Source organism: Talpa europaea, assembly GCF_964194135.1.
Source record: "Talpa europaea genome assembly, chromosome: 1".
Classification (NCBI taxonomy): Eukaryota; Metazoa; Chordata; class Mammalia; order Eulipotyphla; family Talpidae; genus Talpa; species Talpa europaea.
In genome coordinates, this window is record NC_140073.1 from 15,301,813 (window position 1) to 15,321,363 (window position 19,551).

Below are 19,551 nucleotides of genomic sequence, written 5' to 3' on the forward strand. Positions count from 1 at the left end.
CCAACAAATAAAGGGCACAGTAAAGAATAAGTCAAGAAAAATGAAAGACATTCTAATAACAACAGAAGAGGCAAGAGCAAGTGCTCTGCCAGAGGCAACAGAGGAAGGAGAAAAGCAGCTCAAGAAGTGGGTATTTGTGTACAGTTCCAAATGCAGCGACGTGGTTAAGCAGGATGAGTACTAAAAAGAAGTCATTCATTCTGACTATTCTGAACTGAGAAGTGATCTTAACCAGACCTGTTCAGTACAACATATTTTCCTTTTATTCGATGACTTCAATAGACTAATGACCTTAAGAAAACAGAATTTATTAATTAATAAATTAATCAAATCTGTTCTAGCAAAAGAAGACAGCGAGGTGGAGAAACAAGAAAGACGTGTGAAGAGCATTTTCACATTATAGCTTGTCTTCTGCCTCACCCTCTGAGGGGCACCCTCTTGATTCTGCAACAAAATGCATGACTGTCAAAAGGCGGTATAACAAACTCTTGAAAGTAGAGAAAAGCCTAAGCTTAAAGCTTGAGAGTTGATTTTACCCCAGAAGCACAGCTCAGGTCAAATCAACTTACTTTCAAGTCTAAGGGCATCTGAGTCCCTCCCTGAATTCTCAACAGAGAGTACAGGGTCCTCCACTGCTCCTGTCTCAGGGGGCTCTTCTTCAGCCGCATCCAGTGACTGTGAGTTGTCAAAATATTTCTGTTTGTCATGGCTGTTGTCCAGGGTTTTCACATGACAATTACCTCAATGACAAGAGACACAGATACAGCACATTAGAAACTTCTCTCTGTGTATCCCATAGCTCACGGTCCCCAAGTATCAAGAAGAGCAAAAATGGTGACACTGTTAGTTTTTGTCAGGCAAAATATCCAAAAATCAGTGTGCTGGAGTGCCCGAAGTCAGATCATTATTGTGATTCAAGAATTTACAGTTAAGTTCAAGTTTCACCTGATAGGCTATTGTAAGAACCAAGTATTGGGGGGAGGGGAGGAAACTATACCAAAGATCAAGCCCAAGATCTCATTCCATTCATAATGAAAGACTGAACTTTTTCTGTGAAAGTCAATAACATAAAAAAGGTTACTTTGAATGTGCCTTTCAAAGGTGAGAAATGACAGATCAGTACCTGAATAAGTCTGGAGATAGAAGAATTATAGCAGAGAAATATACCATTCTCACATCATACCTTAAAATGAAAGATATATCAATAGGTAAGGCTTTATAATTTAACACTGAAGGACTTACGAGGGGATGGTGGTGGCAGAGAATCCACATTTAAGACGGCAGTAACACAAAGGTGCTTGCTTTACTTTTGGAAAACAAGTTCTGGTCTAGTAGATAAAGATTTACCAGAGTGTCACTGTGTTTCTAGCGCTCTCTTATACTTTTGGACTATGTACATGGAGCCTAAACTCTGCTACAATTTTGCCAGTGAGCTGAAGAGCTTGGACCTGTAGGGTCTGTGTGTTTACATGGACACTCTCCAGTTCCACCTGGTGGCCATTCTCCCAGCAGAGAAGTTTATTGTTGAGCTGTTAGGGCTCATGTGGCAGTGATGGGGGAGCTCCCAGGTGTCCTCCTGTTCTCTCACGTTCTGTGGCACTGAAGACACATGCTCAGTGGAAGTCCATGGCTTTTCTATTAGAAGGCAATTCTTTTTGCTTGGTTTAGAAGACAACTCGGTAGATGAAAGTGTATATGAAACTTCCCTCCTTTACCAGAACAGTCAAACATGCCCGAGAAGACTGTTTAGGCTATTGTCTCAAAGACATGTATGTGCTTTATCAGCTCTGCAGCAATGTAGTGACTCCTTTTCAGATTCCAGAAGTTTAAGAAAGCACTTGTCAGGCCATTTCTCTCACTGTGCCAAGAAATTGCAACAGACTCAAAACCTTTCTGTCTTATTGAGTTTAATAAGGGGGGTCACACACAGAGAGTCACTTTCCATTTCTAGCTACCACACAACTGGGACAGCATGTTCAACAAGGCTGCATCAGAATGTAAGAGTCTTTGTTTCCAGAGAGCTTTAGCTCTCAAGCAACTTGGGGAGACAATAAATCTAAGAAAACAGATAATAACGAGGTAGTAATAAATACTTCAGAGTAAGATGTGAAGAGGCAGAACTTAAGATTCTGAAGGGTAGGGCTTAAAAATGGGGAACAGGAAGGGGCTAATATTTGTTGAAAATCTTTGTATTTTTTCTTCCATTTCACCCTCAAGGAAAATTTTGTGATCTATTATTCAGAGAAGGAAATGGATTCTCTGTGAAATTAAGTGGCTTCTTGAGGTCAAAGAGTAAGTGGTAGATCCGGGACTCAAATCAGCTCCATCTTACTACACAGCTTCTTGGCTTTGCACTAGTCAATGCTACTTTTTCAGTAGAAAATGTAGAGAAGGCAGCTTTCTAGGCAGGAAGGAATGATATGGAGCACACAGGAACAGCAACGGGAATTCTCGTTTGTGTTTGGGAGGCAATTTGACAGAAAAAGAGACCCCATGTGTACCTACAGAGGGCTAGAGAAAGAAGCCAAACACAATGGTGCTGCTGTCTTTCTCCAGATTCTTCTGTGAGCACAGACCGCTGACTTGCCTCCTCCACTTCTACCTTTATCATCTACCATGTGCAGGTAACGTATCGGGAAAGGAAGCTTAAGAACATTAAAACAGAGCAATAGCGACTCTGCACACACCTAATGGACTAACATTTACGATGAAGATCATACTTCTCAGAACCAATTCTTAATTGGGATATAAGTAAGCATGATTATTAAAAGCAGAGAGGAAATAATGGTGATAACGCTGATAATTTAAAAAAAACAAGTAAACAGTGAATAGTCCGCTTTCGGCTTTGGTGAAATTGCCTCTTACGCATTTTTCACCTCGACACGGGATGAGTAAAACTTTTTATTACAAAAGCAAAGGACAAGTCCTGAAGACTGGAACCTGGTGTAGTTCTAGCTGTTTCCTGCAGTTGACTTCCTCCTCCAACCTTTGCATCTCTTATTTTTCTCTCCCACTCTCTTCCCACTATAAAAATTTAATTGGTTTCATCTTTTTAAATGTCTGCAATACTGAAAACTGCTTTATAGGTAATTTACAAGATATGATATGCATAAGATCTTGACGCTAAAATTAGTCCTCCTGCATGACCTCAAACCCAGACACCCTCTGGAAGCAAGCCTGTGCATTCTAAGAATGTCTTGTCCTCCAACCCAGGAAATTGAGGTCAACATCTCTCAGAGGGAGGGCAGAAAAAGGGATCAGGGAGAACTGGAGGAATAAAAGGATGAATAAGAAATTTGCATTATTTCTTGGAAGCAGAATGAAAATGATGAAGTAAAAACTGCATGCATTAAGATTAGAACTGTTAATATTTTGTTGTGTTGAGTTAAAAACAGACTCGCTGAGAGTTCTGATGTGATTTACATAAATAGGCTAAGAATAGAAAGTTGAGTTGCCTAATTTTTAATTAAACCTTCCAGTTGAATGAGGGAGAACTGAAGCACCTTAGAAGGAAAGTTTCTGTTCTTTGGACTACGGTAGTGATACTCCGGCTCAAAAGGGAACTAAAAAAAGTTGCCTATGTGGAAAAATATTACTTGTCTTCTCAGCAGAGGTGCAGATGATGTTCTCATTAAAGAAACACAAGGCAAGGTTGGAGAGGGGAAATGGAAAGACGTCATCTTTCATGTATGTGACTATTATTTTTTGCTGACACAAAAATGAGAATATTCTATGCCTTGATCTAACCTTGAAATTACGAATTTTTTACAAAAAGTAACTACATGATTTAAGTGAAATGCTTTAGATAACAAGATCCCAAGTGAAAATGGAAATACTTTTCTGTGCTTAATGCTCTGTATTTGCTTGCAAGGCATTTAGCATCTAATTCATTTAGCATCTGGTAGTTTGGTTTTTCTTAGGCGTAAGACATTAAAGCAATACCAACTAACGATAAAACTCCAAAGAGGGTATTTCTGATTATGGAATTGCTACGAGATCGTAGACATACCAACACCCCTTTCTGTGCTGAGAGTCCTGTCTACAGAAATTGAATTATTAATATTAACCTGTCTGATCTGGATGTTCTGGAAAATAACTAAATATTTAATAATGCTTGTCAAATCATAAGTCTCCTAAGGGATAAAGGAACAATTTATCCTGTGGGTAAAGAAGTTTTCAGAGCTCTCAGGAACTCCTATTATTATTAATAAATAAACATTTATTTTTATTTTCTAACTAGAATTGGGTAACTAATAGTTAGAATTCTTACCCTCTGAATCTAATAAGTTGGTAAGAGATACCTGGTTGGGTATCTTAGGATTCTTTAGGGTTAATTATAATAATTTAAAAAATGCCACAAATAAGTTGAGAGCTACTAGAGTCAATTAAGTAAAATTAACCATGAAAACTAATCACAGGCTCCTGTCATTCCTTTATTTTTTTTTTAAGTTTTTTTTTTTTAATAGAGGCATTTTTTTTTTATTTGTTTGCTTGTTTTTTTTTTTTTTTTTTTTTTGTTTATACAAGCACTGGGTACAGTCAGAAGCGCGGGAGGGTGAGAGAATTCACCAGAGCCAGAGCGGGGAGCAGAGCAGGCAGAAGGACCGAAGTACACTGCTGAGGGGAGCAGCGGGCGGCAGGAGAGGTCTGCGCGCCATGTGGGACCCTCCTCCGGTGGCCGGGGAGCAGCCGGGGATCGAACCGGCGCCGCAGAGGCTGCGGGCAGCTTTGCAACCCAGCGCTCTACCGCTGCGCCACCGGGGAGGCCCTCCTGTCATTCCTTTAGTCTAAGAGCACAGTGGGTAAAGGCAAAAACTGGAGTCAGGCTAAGTGAGCTCAAATACTGTTTCTACTGCTTTCTAGGTGTGTGATGAAGGGCAAGTTATTTTTAACTGCTTTGTGTAGCAGCTTCCTCATTTGCAAACTGAGTGTCATAATAGTGTCCACGTCATTAGGTGTTGAAATTAAGTGCAAAGAGCGATACCATTGCCCAGAACATGGAAAATGGCTATTATTACTCCTGTCTCCCTGAAAAGTTGCAAAGAAGTTATCCCAACATAATTTATTTTAATAAGGCCTTCTAGCTATAGCCAACACAGAATCTCTACATGTTCAACTGGCTCTTAGAACTGATAAAGGTATTAATCTAATTTCCAATGTATGTGTAATGGTAGGGGAGGGGGGATATGCTGGAGGCAGTATACAGTTTATTTCTATCAGTCTTTTGGAAAAAAATAGCAATTAATTCAGATTAAACTTCTCAGCATATCTATATCCTGAAATATTTAGAAATTATATAAAAATACCCCTAACAAACGGAAACAAAAAACTTCAGTCAGCTCTATGCTTTCTAAATGACATTTTTGGGTACATGGTGTGAATTCATGCCATATACTATGAAAATAGACTATAATACTATGTCAAGTTACATCGACCCTTACCTCTTTTTGTTCAGCAACTCCCTTTGGGTTGCTACTTTTGCTTCAGTCTTTCCCCCAAATCTTTCTCTCTCTAGCATACTTTTTTTCATATGACAAATAAAGTGAAATACTCCTATACTGCCTATTATTTAATGAATTCCTAAGACATAAATAAAAATTAACTGATTAGTAAAGGGAACAGAATTCAAATTTGCATTTTATTTGCTGAAGGCAAAGGAACAGATGTTAGAAAAATGGTCTTCATGAAAAGTGAAATATTCTAAAGATATTATTGCTGCTCTAATAGGATTGTATTATACTCTGAAGTCTCCTTTCTTCTACCTTTTAGAAAAGTTACCTTATAGGACACATCCTGACACATTCAACCAAGTAGCAAGTACCTGGAGGGAAAATACAGAAAACACTGATCTTTTAATCTTCCTACTCAACTGCACTCAAAATTATGCTCATAATTTTGAAAGTAATGTTTTTTGTAAATAGGTAATTTACAACGAACATGTGACTATGTTACTGTATGTTAATCGTAGCTACCTCATAAGGTAAGGGTATTTCTCCAATGAAGGATAGCTTTAAAAACAGGTAGCAGGGCCTCCCCGGTGGCGCAGCGGTTGAGCGCTGGGTTGTGAAGCTGCCCGCAGCCTCTGCAGCGCCAGTTCGATCCCCGCCTGCTCCCCGGCCACCGGAGGAGGGTCCCACATGGCGCGCAGACCTCTCCTGCCGCCCGCTGCTCCCCTCAGCAGTGTACTTCGTTCCTTCTGCCTGCTCTGCTCCCCGCTCTGGCTCTGGTGAATTCTCTCACCCTCCCGCGCTTCTGACTGTACCCAGTGCTTGTATAAATAATAAATAAATAAATCTTTAAAAAAAAAAATAAAAACAGGTAGCAAAACAACTCATGAGGTGACCGAAAGTTTCTTTCAGTTGCTCACCAGTGTTTTGCAAAATTTCTTTAAAATATCACCAGAAAGACCTCACTGGAAGTGCAGGGGTGAAGTCTGAGAGCTGTCAAGCTATTGCCAACTACTGTAGTCTGAGTTCCATCCTGGCCAGGGAGCTGACCCACATGGCAGCAGACCTCTCCTGTCTTGCCTACTGCTCCCCTCAGTAATATATTTCAGTCAATCCGCCTGTTCTGATTCCCACTCTGTATCTGGTGAATTCTCTCACCCCCTACTCCTCAGGCCTGCACCCCAATTCTTGTATGCATAAATAAAAATTTTTTTTAAAAAAAGGAAAAAAGTATCACCAGAAAACTGTAACTGTGGGTGGCATGTGAGACTTGGATACCACGCAGAATAAGAGGTACCCTTGAGGAAGGAAGAAACATTGCAGGTAAAAGATACCTTTACGATCTCCACCTTCAGAGGTGTGATAGTCCTACAGTAGCCAGCGCAGCTGGCCCATGAGGAACACAGTCCACGGTGTGAGTTCAAACCCTGCCTTAGCTACAGCCTGACCAGTGAACACGGGCAAATCAACTTCTCTGTGTCTATGCTGTTTATTTGAAATGGAGAGATATGCATCGGCCCTACTGTGAGAAGATTCTTGGGATATGCCATTAAGGAAATCAAGGCTACTGTCGGCATATGGAACTAGAATTTGAGTGAAACCTAGGTTCTGAGTTTTCAGGGTATATCACTGTACCCAAGAGACAAGTGAAGATGGCTCAGATCCTCTGCCCTGTGTTGTCCTCTCCTTAGGAGAGATAAGAGGAATTATTTTGACTGAAGTAATGGCTCCTAAGGCACGTTCTCATTCAGCAACGATTGCTCAGTGAAAATCCTTGCAGGAGCCTTTAAAGTCATGGTTATGTAATGATTGATCTTAAAGTACAATGCCAGACAGAAAACAGGCCATACTAAAGGCCTGAAATTGGCAAACTCAGGATGACATCGGCATGCCCTCCTAGTGAGCTGAATCAGTCAGAAGTGAGTTTGAAAGAGAAAAAGAAAATGTGTATTTCCCTTTTCCTACATGTTCTGGAGATTAATTCTATGCCAGGACCACTCTGTTTTCACATGGTAAGGATTCTGCTCTGCCCAGGAACCCAGAGCTGTACTGGCTTCTATAGATCTGTCTCCTGGCTCCTTTCAAAGGAGAAATAGGTGAACTGGCCGGAAATCTGGTCTCTTGTCATGTAGCCTTCTCTTCAGTGACTAAAGCACAAGGGAGCTAAGTCAGTGCCAGCTGAGATAGACACCTGACATGCAGACCGAGCAAGAAAGGACTCTCGTGATGGAATCCACGCTCGTGGCGGCTCTAACTTGCTCTAGGAATGTGAAAAATCAGGCTAGATCTCTAAACAAAGGAACTGAAACATTCACTGAAAGTTTACTCCAACGGATTTCTCCATGTGGAAACTACATTGACCAAGAAAGAAAATTAGGGCCTCCCAGGTGGCGCGGCGGTTGAGTGCTGGGTTGTGAAGCTGCCGGCAGCCTCTGCAGCGCCAGTTCGATCCCCAGCTGCTCCCCGGCCACCGGAGGAGGGTCCCACATGGCGCGCAGACCTCTCCTGCTGCCCGCTGCTCCCCTCAGCAGGGTACCTCGGTCCTTCTGCCTGCTCTGCTCCCCGCTCTGGCTCTGGTGAATTCTCTCACCCTCCTGCGCTTCTGACTGTACCCAGTGCTTGTATAAATAAATAAATCTTTAAAAAAAAAAAAGAAAATTAACTGCCATAGTGATGGTGGTTATTATTTTTGTGATTTAATTTGAATCTCTGGCTGACTTCAGTGTAGGGAAATTTGTTTCATGCAAAAATGATGGGGAAACAAATTCAATAGATTCTTCCAGAATTACTCACAAATGTAACTTTTTAAGTGAAGGTCAACAATTAACATTTGTTTGTAGCTTTTACAAAAAACAGTGCTGATAGTAGGTGAGAAAATCAAGGCTACCTATTACGTATGTCAGCTTCTACTGGATCAAACTACTCCTTTCTCCTGCACCCTCCATGGTTTGGGAGCTATGGACCTTAAAAGTAGATCTATATTTAGACATGTGTGTTGAATGGGCAAGCATTCTGGGTAAACACTGGACGGAAATAAGTTAATTGCTCTTTATTACTAGGTATTCTTAGTAGTTCAAACTCGAAATATCAGCTAATTTGCCATTTAAGTCTAATCTATCTCTTAACCATTACAGAGAGCTCAGAGTACACGGTTAGTCAGACCATGATCATGAAAAAAAGACAGAGCCTGTTGTTTTCCATCTTCTCCTATCTCCAGCACTCCTCCACTCTTTTCTCTCATTTGACAACTCCCATCTTATATCACTAAGAAACAATCAGAAATCTCACCATTCAGTCTTTGGATGTGCCTCCACCTATCCTTACATTGTCCCTGCTCCTAGGTAAGGAGTCCTACACGTGTACTTTGGCTCTCATTGCCTCCCATCCAAGAATGCTGCTGCTATAATCAGTTTCTCTTTTCTGCATCTTCAAGTCTCCCTCTCTACTGTATCATTCCTATGGAAGCAGGCTGCAATGCATTTCATTTTTTGAACAACAAAACTGGAAACAACTATCTTCAATCCCACATTTTCTCTGATGACCATCACATTTTTCTCCTCTTCAGTATAGCAAATTCCTGAAAAGGGTTGCTGGTCATTCCCACATCCTCACCTCCTTCACAACCCATTTTGTACTGGCTTTTACAAGACTGCCAACAACCTCCATGGTCCTAAATCCAGGGGTTTACTCTTTTGTGTTCCTCCGAGTCTACCTCTCAAGATACGTACATATGTTACGACAAGGATTCCATCATTTCCCGAAACACTTGCTTCACTTGGCTTCTGGGACAAAACATTTGTCTAGTTTCCTATTTTACTGGCTACTTTTTTACTGTCCTTTCTTTTCTAGACTGCAAAATGTTGGCTGGAATACCCTAGGAATTAATCTTTGACCTACTCTGCTTTTTATGCTATCGATGAGGTAACAGCAACCAAGCTTGTCATTTTAAAAACTATTCATATGCCCATGACATACAGATGATCATCTCTAGCCTGGATTTCGCTATTCTGTCCATCAGGACACCTATACAGCCAAATGACTACATATCACCTCACTGAACACTGAATAGGCAAGTCAAAGTGAACACAACCAAAACAAACTTGTTTTTCTCCCTTCCTCTGTGACTTTCTATTATTACCCCTAGTTATTAAAAAGTCTCATTAAATAACACCTGGTTGCCAAAGTACCAGACTTAGGAGTCACCACCAACTTCTTTAATTTTCTACATGCCCTCTATAGAGTCTCACTGGTTCTACCTATAAAATATAACCCAAACATGATGACTGCTTCTCACCTTCCCTCCTCCCATGCTGCAGGCACCAATGAAACCACCTTTCAGCTATATGTCTGAAACAGCATCCTCACAAGTCTTTCTCCTTCTGTCCTTACCCACCACAAGCAGCTTCACAGAGCAGCCACAGGCATTCTGTTAAAGTGTAAATCAGATCATATTTTCTCTCCTGCTTAAACCTTTCAAATCATACATCTCTCTCTTAGAATAATAGTTCAAATTATCAGAATGTCTGCAAGGGGGAGACGATGTGGCTCTACCCTCCTCCTATTCATCTCTGCTGTCACTTCCCATAACTCTAGTGCATCCATACAGGCCTTCTTGTTGGTCCTTGAATAAGCCTTTGCAATCACCATTTTCTCTGCCTGAAATGCTCTCGTTCTATATGATGGCATGGCCCACCCCTCACCTTCTCCAAGCATTTGCTCAAATGTCACTTTCTCAATGGGGTCTCCATTAACAAAGCAATTTAAATCTCAACCAATTCTCCCATTTCCCCCACAGCGGTCATCTTCTAACACACAAACATGTTAACATGTTAACTACCTACTCTCTGCTTCCCTCTACCAGAATGTATCTCCACAGGGCCTGGAACTGTTCTGCTATTGGTTTCCAGTTCTTAGAACTGTGCTTGGGACACAAAAGGTATCAGTTAAATGAACAAATAAATAAGTCACACCCAGGTTCCTCTGGTTGAAAGAAACAATCTACTGCTTTAGAAGATTATATTCAGTACCAAAGTTCACTTTTCTTAGATAATATTTAGAGAGGTTAACAATCTATAATCACTGGAGGATTACTGTGGCAAGATCTTAGGCAGGGGCCAAGAGGCTCCTTGTTCAAATATAAACAAACAACAATTTCTTATCATCAGACAAAAAGTTCACATTAAAAACCAAGAAGTATTTAAACATATTGGAAATGTTTCAGAGGCTGATGTGTAAAAGCACTAGAAAAAACCATGTGTAAAACCATAACCTATTGCCTCAGGTTGTGGTGAAAAACAAAGTCACCAACCCATTTTGTTCATGAAAGTGAAATGCTGAGACTCTCAAGAGATAAATGTTAGCTGCTGCGCTTACACAAATGTGGCCAACAGGGCCGGTGTGGGTGCAAGGCTGTGTGGCAATCTAGCGATGCAAAATTCGGAAGAGACCAAGGGGACACGCTAAAGTAAAGAAGAGATCATTTCAGGTGTGCTTTTAGGATTTACTATAACTAACATGATAAGACCCATGTTTTATACGGGGATGTATCAATCTCTCCTGAGGAATGGCATAAAATGTGTAGTGATTTTACCACTTTGATAAAATACCTCAAGAACCTACAAATTTGAATTCTTTCAGTCATGGCAATAGGATAATTTATGACTTCTTGGGAATAAAAGAATTATGTGTGGGAACCACAATGGCCTTGGAGGACAGAGAACTCAGAAACAGTCTCAGCTCTTCCATGGACTACTCTTGACTTAAGTGAATAACCTTTCTTTCTAGAGTCACAAAACAAGAACTTTTCATATCCCCACCTCTAATACAAAGAGCTTGTCAGAGGATTATTTGCTAGCCAAATGATGAAGATAAAGCTCTTTTCAGTAAAAAAATATATATGTATATATATCTAGACATTTATTAATATAGAGTGTTACATTTAGCTTTGCTGAAGGATATCCCTGCTTTACAGAATTTTGAAATCTATTATAAATGAACCAAAGTTTAAATTCTTTTCATGAAAATAAATGGCAGCAACTTATTAAAAATACTACAAAAAACTGGGTAGTTATAATTGTATATAAATATTTTTAAAGCAGCTATCCACTAATTCTTATGAAAAATGTGATAAAACAAAGGTCCTTAATTGCAGGCAGCATATGCTGGCTAACCCACTGGAGGGCAGCAGAATATACAAGTTTTTTCCCCTCCCCTCTCAAAATCTGAACTTCATGTAAAATTGTTTTAACCTACAATTATAAATCTACAGAAAATAAGGTTGAAGACAGTAAAATGAAACTAGAGACAATGAAACAAGTTATAAAAGGAGATGTGATTTAGGTGATAGATACTATAAATACAGAAACACTGTGAAAAAACACAGGTCAATTCTTCTGCATATTGGAGCTGACATCAAAGCTAATTTACATGATTTGGAAAATTATTTTTTTCTTAAGTGGTGGTGAAAGCTTCAAAACATGTTATAGAGAAATCTGTAACAACAACAACAGAAAAATGAAGGCTACCCAGATATTGAAGTCTGAGTTCTATAAAACATTTATTCACAATTTCTAAAGATCTGGGTCAATATTTTTAAGTGGGGATGTATCTCAGTGAATTAAGGCCAGTGTTCAGAAATTCTGGGTTTGATAGCTTAAATACATTTGGTAAATATCAACCCCACTGTTAGCAGCATACCTATAAGCATCTCATGTAAATGAAATTTCACAAATATAAAGCTTACTATTTTTCTTATTTTTTTTCTAATATAAGAAAAATAATACTGAATGGAGAGGGCACAATAGATTATGATAGAGGAGTAGGGATGCCTTGGTGGTAGGCGTTGTGTGGTGACATACATCTGAATCATATACAGTACTGTAAACCAATGTTACCTCAATGAAGAAAAAAATACTAAAAATAATGTATAATTATATTTATGAGAGACATAATAGACAGACAATATAGATGTTTAAGTAGTCAAAAATATCTATGCCAGATAAAATTTTTTAATTTCCAAATAGTGAAGGTGAAGGATGAATGTGTTAGAAAATATTTTTGTATAATAAATGCTTATAAATTTCACTATCATGAATATTAGAGATTAGTATTTTCAGGTTTTGATCACAACAGATAATTATTATTGTTTCATGAAGTTTATTCTGTTAGCTTTTTCCCCTTTCTTTTTCTTTTTCCCCTTTCTTTTTAGTGCTGAACACTTAAGAAACCTTGCTTATACTCAAAAAGTATTATACATTTATTTAATAGATCCATTTTACTTTAAAAGCTGTCAAGTATGCCATTAGTGAAAAGCAAGTTTGTTAAAGAGACCCAGTCAGTTCTATTTAAGTTAAATCAAATTGCAAAATGCCAAGTTGTGGAAAAATAGCATTTCAAAACAGCCAAAACACAATATTGAATCAAAATGAAGCACTAGTTTCTCCAATAAGATTATTAGACTCAAGACTGGACACTTAAAAAAAGTCAACCTATAAAGTTTTCCTTTCCAGCATCCTTGAAATTGTGGTGGCAATAAAATAAAAGAATTTATTAAATATTATTCAAAGTACATAGATGATGATAATAAACAGCTGCTAGAAGAAAATATGCACCTAACAAATGGCAGTCAATAAAATTATTTCCAGATTAGTAAAAGTTTGGGAAAATTTACAGATAAAGAATTCTGACACCCCTTTTTTTAGTTATAAACTTTACAAGTAGGAAAATTTTGTGAATAAAGTTCTTAGGCTGATCAAATCAGTATTCAAAGGTAAAGGAATATATTACCTGTGTAGCTATTCCAAAAAACATAAACTGAAAATCTGTGTGAAAAAAATTCTATGCTTATATATGAAACATCATGAAATTTTTTATTATCATTAAGTTCCTATCACCCAAGACATATGTTATGGTTGCTATAAACGTAGTTACTAATATGGATCTTTAAAGAAAATAATTTGTGGATGATCAGTAATAGCGGTCAGAAAAATTATTTTAAAAAGATTTTCCAAAGTAGTTTTGATCTTGATGGTATAGAATGTTAATCATTATTCACAAGTTTTTGTCTTTTTGTTTTCATCAACTGTTTAGTAAAGCTGAGAGAAAACTGGAGTAGATGCAATTGCTTAGTTTTCAAATATAAACTCATGGTTTCAATAGAGGTGTTTGTTTCCTTCAAGTGTCAGCTTTCAAAGCTGGAACTCAGCAAAGTTAACTGTGAATAAACAAGATTATTGTGGAAATAAATAATGCAAAAACATGGTCAAAGAAAGATTCAATATTGAAATTATCTCAGTACTGTCAATGACATTGTAAACCCAGAAAATGCTATAGCATGCATTTCCATTAGGAGGTACTAGTACTTATTGAAGGGTTTGTAGACATCAGATTTTTTGCTAAACTAGTTAATTACAAAATAAAAAGGTCAAATGTTTGTATTATCAATGAGCTTTCTCTGAAAGAGGTAAAAGTCAAATTATTTCCTTTCATTGTATCAGAACCAGTAATTTTTGGGACATTGTGGGCTTCATATACTATGACTTTAAGAAAGATCTGCTTCAAATTACTAATTTCCTACACTATTTGAAGTTAAGCTCTGGAGGAAAAATCAAGACAACGGAATTTCCTCTCTTGACATGAGTGACACAAAATAAGGATAAATTTCAAAAAACTGAAACACTAAGCAAAAACATGTAAAATAATACTATGGGAAAGGCATTGTAGAAAGGGGGTACTATATACATACAAAACTCTTCTTTCCAATAACAAAGAAATCAGGAGAGGTGAGGGAGATGACAATAGGTAGAGAAATTAAAAGACTCTACCAGTATAAGCAGCTTGTTGCAAAAAAAAAGAAAATCCTGTTTAAAAAGGCTATCTTTATAGACGTTACAAAAATTAAAGAACACAACATACCTTCTAGAATTAAGTAAGAAGATAAAGACCCATAAGACTTAGCACCATATAGTTTGAGTATTTTGTATTCATTATGAATTTCTAATGGCTTATTTTTACTCAACACCTACTGTGTGATAAGGATCTCATTAACCCTCCCAACAAATATATGAGATAGATTTGTCTTTCATTTTATGGACACTTTCTGGGACTGGAAGGGCAGTGAGGGCAGAGCTGGGCTGCAAACATGAGTCTGTGGGGCTCTTGCACTGGTTGCTCCCAGCCTCCACTGCCTTGCTAGAATACTATCTCAGGCCACAGCATTCGTGCAAAAACTCTAGCTTAGACTGTGCAAACTGTTTAGCACAGTCTAAGCTAGAGTTTTTGCATGAATGCTGTTGCTGAGAGATTTTGATTTCTTCACTAAAATGCTGGACTCTGATTTTTAAAAATGTAAGGACTACTTTCTGTTATTCCATTTAAGTTGTAAGGTGAGCTAGTAGCAGTCAATCAGGAAAAACAGTTTTTGGTACTAAATCTACTAACGATTCTCGCTTAAGCAAGTTAGCGTCAGTTTTGTTTTCCAGTATCTGAGGTGCAGGGTTGGACTTGCAGCTCTCTGCTTGAACGTTATAATCTTGTTCTAACATTAACACTGTGTGCTCTACTGAGGATCCACACATATGTAAGTTGCACCTCTCATAATTCAAGTCAAACTCATTTTTTTCTTGTAGCAAGTAAGTAAATAACCAAACGTCTTGGAACTCTTAGAGAAGACAGTTCTAGTTGAGGAATCCACAAAAGTTTAGATATGAACTTAACTGTTTTTTGACTCAGGTTGATACACTTAAGCACATGCATATATACCCCTGGCTGTGGCAGAAAGTAGAAGGCAGCTGAGAGAAACCATTTAATGTCAGCTGACTGTTTTTAAAGGTGAAGAAAAGGTCTGGATCACTTTCACTGAAAGGTAAGGTGCTGTATTTTGGTAAACAAGCACAGAAAAACTGCCTCAAATTTCATTACCGTTTGACTTCATGGGCAGAAAAAAAATATCCTTTACCATTAATATCAGTCATTATAAAACACCAAAGATTTTAAGGAGAAAAAAAAAATAAATCTCACACTTCTTCAGTCCAATTGTACATATTTTCTCTTAATGAGTGTTCTGGGAGAGAATTAAGTCTAATAACTAAAGACATCTATATAGGAAGTAATGAATTAATTTCTTTGTCTTATATTAAGAATTATACTTATTATTTAAAATCCTTGGGGAAGACTGAGAAATTCATTTTCTGCGTTCTGTGGATCAGAGAGGAATCTTGGTTGAGCTCATTATTTTGACAGCATTTAATAGCTGCTTACCACTGCAAACAGAAGAGGTGATGTTGTACAGAAAAGGATAAAACTGCATACAGCGAATCAACTTCAGGCTGTTTTCACACTCTGGGCATTTGGTTGTTAATTTCAAAGCCTGTCTAAAGGCCTCAAGTGCCCCACTGATATTCTTCAGAGCAAGGTAAGCATTTCCCAAGCTCAAAAAGGTCAGGGGCTGAAAAGAAAAAAAAAAAAAAAAAAAAAAAGCAAAATGTTAATTATTATTTTTTTTAGAATTTAAAAGCCATTACTGTATATGTCTCTTGGTTGTTTTTGATTACTCCAGAGAAGTTATGGCTAACTGTCCATTTTATTTACATATGCCAATTCTAAACTGCAAAACAGATATAAATCTATTTTTAATTTTTTTAAACAATGATGAAAAATACATAAAATGTATAATGTACACTTGCATATTTAAGGGCTTGCAAGGAGGCAAGTGAGGCTAGCATGAATGAATAAAAGGGTGATTTCATGGAGATGAGGTCAGAAATGTACCATGGCCACGTGGGTCCTTCTATACCACTACAAATTCTTGTCTTTCACTGTGAGTTACCTGACAAGTCACTGCAGAGATCTGACCAGACAAATGGCAATATCTGACTTTTTACAAGGATCTTACTGGTTGCTGTATTTTAAACAGACTTTAGGGGGACAAAGGCAAAAAGCAGAGAAATGAGTAAGGTTATTGAAATAATCCAAATAAAAGTGAATGGTGGTTGGATCAGATAGCAGTAGAGATGGTATAAATAGTGGAAAGCTGGTGTATTTTGAAACTAGAATCACCATCATTAGCTAACAGATCAAGTTTGACCTGAGAAAAGGAAGGTATCAAAGGATGGTTCTGAAGTTTTGCCCTGAGCTACTAGATTGACTAGTAGGGGAAGACTGAGCAGAACAATGGGAAAGACTGAGAAGAACAAACTGGAATAACATTAAGGAGTTTAGTTTTTGGCCTTTAGTATTAGAGTGTTTTATACATCCAAGTAGACATATTCTTGGATAAAGAAGTCTGAAGTTCAAAGCAACAGTGAGAAGCGATTTAATGGGGAAAGGATGGTATTGCCAAGTCACTGTGCTGGAATGACTGGATAGCTATTTGGATAGAACTTTGATCCCTACCTCCCATTACTAAGAAAATTTAACTTCAAATGGATCATAGACATAAATGTAAAATCTAAAACAATGAGAAGACAACATAGGAAAAGTACAAAAGTACAATTTTGTATATTTGAGAGGCAACTATTTAAACATAAGCCACAAAAACAAGAACAGAAGTAATTATTTTCAGACGTCTTATGAGGCTACTTTAATTCTAGTAACAGAAGTCAGAAGGGAAAAGAGGGTTAAACTTAAAGGTAACTTTTAAAAACTAAGATAAAAAGACAAAAGAGAGAAGATCTTTTGACATAACATGGAATTAAAGGCTATTGTCTAGAGAATTTGTATAAAATAAATTCTAAGAAAACCAGAAAAAATGTATATATAGGTTTTTTACTTAAAAAGTCCTTACTTCAAGGATAAAGAGTAGTGCCATTTTTAAAAGTAAACTTGTTTTACAAATGTCAATTCAGAGGTGCTGTAACACAGCTGAACAGTGTGAGCTCTGTGGCCAGATTCCCTAAGTCCGAATCCAATCTCAATGACTTTCAGCAAGCCTCTTTAAGTGTCTTTATCAATCAAATGGGTAAATCCTATTTCATAGGGTTATTGTGAGGACTACATAAGTTATTACTTGTAAAGTGCTTAGGATGGTGCCTGGCTCTGGTTAGCAATCTATAAAAGTTAGCAGTTATTTTAACTGATCAATTTTGGTGAAGATACAGATTAAACAAATATTTTTAGACCTTGAGTATGACAATACACACACACACACACACACACACACACAGAATTGTTTGGCATTTTATAACAGTCATCAAAAGATTCATTCTCATTCCTGCTTAATTCTACTGCCAGCAATCTTTCTAAAGATAATTTATCTGGACTACAGGAAGGTCTTATACAGAAAACCATCACTGAGAAATAGCTAAGCACTTTTGGCAACCTAAATATCCAACAACAGAGGAGTAGGTTGAAATATATTAATTCATCAAAACTTCCTATAAGCATTTAAATTGAAGGCTGTAAAAGCTATGTATAAAAATTTCTTTATATATAGTAAGATTTAAAACTTACTGGTATAGTAGAGTTGCAACACTAAAATATTTTCATAGAAGGAAAACTTTCAAGGAAATACTTCCAAATGTGGACAGAAGGGATGGGGTGTATTTGGGAATATCTACCGATATCCCACTGCTTTATCTTTTTTTTTTTTTTTAAGATTTATTTATTTATTTATACAAGCACTGGGTACAGTCAGAAGCACGGGAGGGTGACAGAATTCACCAGAGCCAGAGCAGAGCAGGCAGAAGGACCGAAGTACACTGCTGAGGGGAGCAGTGGGCGTGGCAGGAGAGGTCTGTATGCCATGTGGGACCCTCACCAGTGGCCCGGGATCGAACCACTGCTGCAGAGGCTGCGGGCAGCCTCAGTGCCCAGCGCTCAACTGCTGCGCCACCAGGGGAGGCCCCATTGCTTTATCTTTTTATTCTTGTTGCAATACCACAGTATTAAACCACTAAAATTTTCAATATAACTTTTGGACATCAACTGCAGAGATGGATTTGGTGATACAACTCCAACAGCAAGGGAAATAAAAGCAAAAACAAACAAATGAAGCTACATCAAATTAAAAAGTTTCTGTACCTTGAAAGAAACCACCATAAAGACAAAAAGGACTTGGAGAAGATATTGGTACATCACATGTCCAACAAGATGTTAATTCTCAATATATATGAAGAAGTCAAACAACTCCACAATAAAAACAAATGACCCAATCAAAAAATTGAGCAAAAGGCCTATACAGACACTTCTACAAAGAAAACACTCAGATGACCAACATGCTCATGAAAAAATGCTCAGCTTTACTTATCATAAGAGAAATGCAATTGAAAACCACAATGAGATATCACCTCACCCCTATGAAAATGGCTTCTATTGGAAAGGTTAGAATTAACAAATGTTGGCGAGGCTGCAGAGAAAATGTAACACTCATCCACTGCTGGTGGTAATGTTGAGAGGTCCAACCTCTATTGAAAACGGAATGGAGATTCCTCAAAAAGAAAGGAAATACCGTATGATCCAGAATACCACTGCTAGATATTTACCCAAAGAATACAAAAACACTAATTTGAAAAGATTTCTCTAGGCCTATGTTGCCAGCAGCATTATTCACAACAGAAAAGTCATGGAACTAACCTAAGAGTCCACTGACAGACAACTGGATAAAGAATTATGGAATATATATGCAATGTTCTCAATTATTAAAAAGATGAAATAGAGCCTTTTGGGACAAAATGGGTGGATCTTAAGATAATTATGCTAAGTGAGGTAAGCCAGAAAGTGAAAGACCATTACTAAACAATTTCACTCATTTGCTGACCAAATAACCAAAGAAAAGAAACAACACAGCAAAAATAACTCTTAGACTATAAAATATTGTGGCTACCAGAGGAAAAGGCAGGGAGGAAGGGGTAAAAAGGGGATAAGGGCATTGACACAGAGCTTTGGTGGAGGGTGAGTGAAGCACACACACTTACGGAGATAGGAAGTTGTACACCAAATTACATACTTAGGTAAACAAGAGTAAATCAATAAATTTCTGAAAAAAATTTCAGCCTAATTTTCACATAAAGGCAACTAATCTTTAAAAAAGCTCTTTTTCCTCCAGAAGACCACTGCCAAATTCTCTTGCTGGTGGCAATAGAAAGCAAAGCATGAGAAATATGAAGGG

The 19,551-nt window shown here is 37.7% G+C and overlaps 1 protein-coding gene across 5 annotated transcripts in view; it reads right to left on the minus strand.

Moving 5' to 3' along the window:
- TTC17 (tetratricopeptide repeat domain 17) overlaps window positions 1–19,551 on the minus strand; it is a gene marked incomplete at its 3' end in the record, with an annotated part of 94,432 nt that overhangs the window by 36,024 nt on the left and 38,857 nt on the right. For 3 of the 5 annotated variants that reach the window (XM_084246089.1, XM_084246090.1, XM_084246088.1), the window contains one exon: window positions 15,705–15,891. In XM_084246089.1, coding sequence (XP_084102215.1) covers window positions 15,705–15,891 — 187 coding nt within the window. Of the gene's footprint in view, window positions 1–569; window positions 741–15,704; window positions 15,892–19,551 lie in introns of all 5 variants that reach the window. The other 2 variants (XM_084246091.1, XM_084246087.1) reach the window with 1 other exon arrangement.